The sequence below is a fragment of the Brassica napus genome, chromosome C4 (assembly GCF_020379485.1).
Source record: "Brassica napus cultivar Da-Ae chromosome C4, Da-Ae, whole genome shotgun sequence".
Lineage (NCBI taxonomy): Eukaryota > Viridiplantae > Streptophyta > Magnoliopsida > Brassicales > Brassicaceae > Brassica > Brassica napus.
The window spans coordinates 46670554-46677641 of NC_063447.1; the positions used below are offsets into that span (position 1 = coordinate 46670554).

At 36.7% G+C, this 7088-nt stretch overlaps 1 protein-coding gene across 1 annotated transcript; it reads right to left on the reverse strand.

Moving 5' to 3' along the window:
• Positions 1–2575: 2575 nt before the first annotated feature.
• LOC106395903 (putative carbamate hydrolase RutD) lies at positions 2576–3420 on the reverse strand. The gene is made up of 4 exons (XM_048756242.1): positions 3412–3420; positions 3217–3312; positions 3050–3115; positions 2576–2920 (listed from the first exon to the last, which is right to left on the reverse strand). Exons 2-4 carry the CDS (start codon positions 3289–3291, stop codon positions 2792–2794), a joined length of 270 nt encoding a protein of 89 aa, XP_048612199.1. The 5' UTR covers positions 3292–3312; positions 3412–3420; the 3' UTR covers positions 2576–2791.
• Between the last annotated feature and the right edge of the window lie 3668 nt (positions 3421–7088).

The window sequence follows — 7088 nt, forward strand, 5'->3', positions numbered from 1 at the left end:
AAATCCTTATGGTCATTAGACTGAGATTGTGTTAGTTGAACCAATAGACATTGAGGAACAAAAATGGCAGGTATCAGATGATAGAAATGCTCAAACGACATCCATCGAAACACAAAAGGCGCAGTATAGCTGATTCTCTGGACCACAAGACAAGCAATTTTCTGAGTGTTGCGGTAGAAAATAGACTGCTAAGAAATATTAATTATGTCTGGTTTCTTTTAGAATGTTCGTGGTTTTAATAAATTGAAAAGGCATTATATAGTGAAGTAATTAGTAACTAGACTCTGATCCGCGCGGATATGAATTTTCAGTTTTTAATTATTTATTTTATTAAATGATGTATTTGTAATATTCGTTCATATTATATTCATTAAGTAAATATTTTTTTGCATCTTAAACTATCTATTTTTTACGAATGTGTGATATCATATAAAAAAATATTAAAAAATGAGTATATAGAGTTAATTAGATAATTGTAAAAACAGAAATTTTCTTTCGTGTGCGATATCATATAAATAATGATCCACCCACTTAACAAAAATCATTATTTTTTTTATGTGTAATTTTTTTTGACCATTTCTTTAAACTATATTAAATTTTTCATAGTTTAATTAGGATATTTTTAACATATTTACCTTTTTATTTGAAATGCAACTCAATATTTTTTTAAAAATTATAACAAAATATTTAAAAAATATTTTTAGAATTTGTTTGAAAAATATGAAAATTACATTTTAAATTAAAATTATCCTAAAATATGATAAGTTTTGATGCAAATGAAAACTTAAATTATGTCAAAAATAATTATATTGAATGATAATAACAATTTAAATTGATTATTTTTAAAAAAAAATACAAATTTCAAAAATATTGTTTTGAAAGAAAATTCATTTATCTTTCGAATATAAAATGAAAATATTATAATTAAATAATAAAAAATATAAATAAAAACCATAAATTTAGCAAATGACAACTGAGTTATATTATGCTAAAATTTTCTTTCTAACAATTTAGCAAATGACAAATGAGTTATGAGCAAATAATACCATATATTTTTTTAAAACATAGCCATTCTTAAATATTTTTTGAATAAATAATTATTTTTAAATTTAATCAACTGAAAATAATATCCGTACAATTGTGTGAGTCAAATTCTTGTTTTATTGTTGTATGTTATATTATTTTTTTGTTTTATCCGTACCATAAACCCTAAACTCTAAACTCTAAACCCTAAACCCTAAACTCTAAACCCTAAACCCAAAACCATAAACCCTAAACCCTAAACCCTAAATCCTAAACCTTAAAATTTAAACCCTAAACCCTAAACTCTAAACCCTAAACCCTAAATCCTAAACCCTAAACCCCACCTTTTAACTCTAAACCCTAAGTTTGTGACTTTCGTTAAAAGATTAAGTGCTATTTTTGTGACTTTTGACCTTGAGTGCTAGTTTGAGAACATAAACTTGATTTATTGCTATTTTTCTCTTTTTCTCTATAAACAATACTTACTTGAGAAACAAAAGATCATATGTATCATATAGTATAATAAGAAAACTGTGATCTTGTAATGACAATGGCTGAAATATTAACAGGGAAAATGATCAAATACTGAAATAAAAGGGAAATCAAGTAATGAAACGATAGAAAATGTACTACAGATATTACACAAATTTACTAAATAATACACTAGTAATTTTTTTGTTTTTGAAGAAAACTTTTTAGGTTTTTTTTTACACACAAAAATGTACAAAACCTATAATAGTGTGCTAGAAAACGGAATCGGGTTTGGCAACCCTGAGCCTATGTTTGTAATAAATCCTAAAATTAATTAAGCAATTGACGTTAACTGATAAACTAATTAGTGTGTAGTATAATAATAATAATAATAATAATAATAATAATAATAATAATAATAATGTAGAGTAGATCCACTTTTTTCCATTTTCTTTATCTCATTTATAAAAAAAAAATCCAACTGGTGGAGCAAAACTCTCTCTGCGTCTGGCAGATCCTCTTTTGCTCTCTGCATTGGACTGAAAATGGCTGTTTCTTCTCACTCTCAGCGAGAATGCTTTGAGCTCTTGTAAGAAGGATCACGGCGATCGAACAATATAAAGGTTAAGAAGATGTTTAAGTCAGGGAGATGGAGGAGCGAGAAGAACAAGATCAAAATCGTCTTCAAGCTTCAGTTTCATGCCACTCTGGTAAATTCTTCCTTTTAATTTTTTCGAGAACATAAATTGTCTGCGAAAGTTAATTTTGAAAAAGTAAAAAATAGTGAATCTGACAATCTGATTTGACCAGAATGAACAGTGAAATTTAGTTTTCTTTTTTTTTTGTGGAATTCAGATCTTTGATTGTTTGTTGTCAGGTGAGTGAGTTGAAGGGAGAAGGATTAACGATCTCTCTTGTTCCCGGAGATGTTGGGAGTCTCCGGTGTACGAGACGGTGAAGTTTGTTCAGGATGTGAAGACATGCAAAGTTAATCAAAGAATCTATCATCTTATTCTTTCAACCACGGTTAGGAGTGACGACACTACTTTATATTTTTCATTTAAGTTTGTGTGTTCTTAGCTTTTATTTTGTTGTTGTTGCCAGGGATCTACTAAGTCTGGTTTGGTGGGAGAGACTCCCAAAAGTAAGATTTTCTAAAATGTTAACGCTTATTAAGAATTCAATAAATGTTTAGTATAAACATCATGAATCATAAAGGGAATAGTATATAAGGTGACAACTCAGCTCTTTGTAGCCACTTGATGAGCTTGAAGCAGATCGTTACAGCATATTAGAATCAATTAAGCTTTCCACTGGCGAAATCCGATATCAGCTTCACAAACTGTGCAGGGTTCTCAACATGTGGAAGATGACCGGAATCTGGTACTTCCCGAAAAACCGCATTTTGTAGCTCACACAACAATTTCTGTATTTTGTTTCATGACAGTTAAAACCAGTATTTCAAACCCCGGACCGATCTAGCCGGTTAAAACTTTACAATTTCGCGATTCGGTCAGGACCAAACTATTCAATGTTTGAGATTAACGAAACTTACAACTGAAAGCTGGTTGCTAACAATCTGATCATTCTCACTGCATACAACGAGCGTCTTGTGGTTGATCTGCGTTATTACAGCCAAAAGATTTTTTTTTTTTAACTAGGAAGTTTAGATTAATCAGTTCTCTGTTGTGATTGAATAGCTAAGTGAAGTATTTTCATTACGAGTTTGATATGTGAAGCAACATTGTAGCCGCCGCTAATCATAAAGTTGACCATCGCATCTTCCCACCACGGCATTTGACAATGTAACCGGCCAATCTAAGCAAAAAAAAAAAACATTTATTTTCAAACAATCAATTTTTTAACGATCAATTTGACCTATGGAATAATAAACAATAAATGGATACTTGATCTTACATTAGTCCAATCTATTCAATGTTCGTTTGGTGTTCTAATTCGAATTTGAATGTATTCACAGCCCTGATAGTTGATAAACCAGGAGATCCTGCTCTTAGGATACTGCCATATGAGTATGGGCCAGTATATGTCGTCGGTGCCTTAGTAACAGCAGGGGAGACTGGTCGTTAGGCGGGGGCCGCCTACCGATAGTGAAGATCGCAGGGTCTTCTTGATCTATGATCAATTGTTCCAACTATCAGGGTCGGTCCTTGGATGCCTCCTGATCTGTAGTTGATGGTTCCGACCACCAGGGGCGGTCCCTGAGCGTCTAGGTGTGGAACCGTGGAAGGTGTTTGGATTTATAGCTGCATCCTTCAGTGGGGATTGCCTACGTACCCTTCAGGGGGGGGGGATCAAGCCGTTTGTAGTTCATGTATTTGGAGGCAAGGAACCTAGATGGGCGCGGAGCCTGATGGAGGCGCGTAGCCTAATGGAGGCACGTAGCCTAGGGAGCACGGGGCTCTAGTGGGCACATGGCCTAATAAGCACATAGCCTTGGGAGCACGTAGCTCTGTAGTTGGTAGGAGTCATTTGTTCTAGGGGGCACATGGCTGGAACAGATGGTAGACCTGTCGATATACTGCAGTGAGCATGATGTGTCGAGGTGCTTCAGTGAGCATGGAGGGACCCTGCTGATGAGCTGGAGATCATGGCCTGAGCCAGTAAGTAGAGTTGTAGACGTGCTACAATGAGCATATATCTTCATCTGCTTGATATCGCCGGGATCTGCCCATCATAGGCTCGTCGAAGAAGAAGGTCTTCTAGGTGTGAAATTTCGCCTTGGCGGCTGTGGAGTTGATGATCTCTGGTCATGGACGTCGTGGACCCCTTCTTTAGGTTTATAAACCTATATTTATAGTGGAGGTCGTGCCTCCCTCTTAGGATTTGGAAATATTCATTATATCCTTAGATAATATAATATTTACCTTTTTCTTAAGGGAGGTCATATGTATTGAAATACTTCGTCTTTTTCTTGGATCTAGGGAGACTCCTTCTTGTCCAAGCTGGTATCTTATTAAAGGGAGATTTCCATTTATCATAAGGCAGGATAAATCATTCGGCCTGGAAGCCGGAGGCTGGAGGCAGGGACCCAAACTCGGGGGCAGGAAACCGTGACCTGGAGGCAGGAACCTGGAAGCCGGAAGCTGGAGAAATCTCTTCATGGAATATTTTTCTCCAACAGTTTGCCCCTTATTTTCTGGTTTCATGTTTTAAGGCAGGAAATAACATAGTTTTCTTCATAGGACTTCGTGAGTTGCACCGTAGTATAAAGTTCCTCGTTGAGTTTGGAGTAGGACGTCGGCTCATAGCCTGGGCCATCAAACTTCCTTGTCTGTAATGCTCAGATGTACTTGCGCTCGGCGTGAAAGGATTTGCAGCCTGATTGGAGATGTATGACCTGGAGAATGGACAAAAATCCTTGACCCCATGCAGAGACGTGGTAAACATGCTTCAATGGGCATGTGTTCGGTCTCTAGTTGTACCCTTGATTCCGATGACCTGGAAGTGGATAATCAGAAAGAACCACCATGTAGGACCTAGTAAATGCTCTAAAGGCGGACATCACTGTCGCGTAGGATCAAGTTGAGCCTATAACACTTTCTTCTTCTCCTTTATAAGAATGAGACATTGCCCCCTATAGAATCTCGAATTGAATAGATCACAATAATAAGAATAACTCTCTTATTAATCTATTGAGGAAAATAACTCAAAACCTCAAGTTCTCAATCTCTCAATCTCAAAACTTATAAGTTATGCTACACATTAGCATCTCCTTGTATATAACTCATAATTTCCTAAACTCATTAGGTTTAACATAAATCAATATTTCCTAATCCTTATAGATTTCCATAACACACTAGGATTAGGTAACTTTCATCTCAAGTTACTTCAAGCTTACTCCAAAATTCTCCCCTTTAAGATTGAAGTCATTTGTCTTCACATCTTGAACTCCTATGAGATCTCTCATTTCCTTGAACTTGATCTTACTCATCGCTTTAGTCAAAATATCAGCTCTCTGCTCTGCACCGGGTATGTGCTGTACTGCAATCATCTCATTATCAACGCATTCACGTATAAAGTGATAGCGTCGATGAATGTGTTTACTCCGTCCGTGGAACACATAATTTTTTGTTAAAGCTATGGCAGATTTGTTGTCTATCCACCACCTTCTCACTCTCAGTTCCTGTTATCTCTCCAAGTAATTCTTGTAACAAAATAGCTTGTTTAGCCGCTTCTGTAGCTGCCATGAACTCGGCTTCACAAGACAAAAGTGCAACTGTCTCTTGCTTTTGTGAGCACCACGTAATAGGACTGTTTTCAAAGTAAAAAACGTGTCCGGTTGTGCTTCTACCATCATCTTCATCCACACTAAGGCTGCTATCACTGTAACCTTCAATCTTCATTCCATGTGTTCGCTTGAACTCAAGTCCGTACGTTAAGGTTCCTTGAAGATACCGTAAGACCTGTTTCATTGCCGCGTCGTGGGACTGTTTTGGCGCTTGCATATACCTACTTAGAACACCAACACAGAAGGAGAGGTCTGGCTGGGTATGAATCAGGTATCTAAGACATCCAATGTTTCTTCTATAGTCTCTCTCGTTCGCACCCTTCTCCTTTGGTGCTTTCGACAGCTTTGTACTTGGATCCATCGGCACTTGAGTTGCATTGCAGTCTTTAGTCCCAGTCTCAAGCAAGATCTTCATAGCATATCTCTCTTGTCTTAGTGTGATTCCTTCTTCATGTTGAACCACTTCAATACCAAGAAAGTAGGTTAACTTTCCTAAGTCGCTCATCTCAAAAGTTGCTGCCATATTCTTCTTGAACTCGAGTATTCTTTCATACTTTGTCCCTGTTATCAGTAGGTCATCGACGTATACTGCAACTAGGAGGAGATCATCGTGTACCTGCTTCCAATACAGAGCAGGCTCCTTTGAGCACTTGACGAAATTCAGGCCTCCAAGAACTTTATTTAGTTTTTATACCAAGCTCTTGGGGCTTGACGCAAACCGTAGAGAGCCTTCTTTAACTTGTATACCTTGTTCTCTTTTCCATTGGTCACGAACCCTTCTGGTTGAGAAACATAGACTTCTTCTTTTAAGTCACCATGGAGAAACGCTGTTTTGATGTCTAGATGATGAATTTCCCAACCTCTAGAAGCCGCCATAGCAATTACAAACCTCACTGTCTCGATGCGTGCTACAGGTGCAAAGACTTCGTCGAAATCAACCCCATGACGCTGAATATAACCCTTCGCTACTAACCTGGCTTTATATTTGTTTATACTTCCATCTGAATTGCGTTTAACTTTGAAGATCCACTTAAGACCAATGGCTTTTGCACCAGCGGGAAGTTCGACCAACTCCCATGTTTTGTTTTTTAACTATTGACTTGATTTCATCTTCACATGAATCTCTCCAAAATTTCTTCTCTTTTGCTTCATTCTAATACCAAGGTTCATCATTGATAGACAAGAGAAGTCTCTCTCCATCGAGTTTAGCTAAGAGTATATAATCATCCAAATAAGTCGGTTTCTTTCTTTCCCTTGTTGATCTTCTCAACGTCTCTTCGTCGTGCTCATTGTCCTCTGTTTCTTCTCCTTCATCGTGATCAGGTACGGTTTGATACTGCTCTTC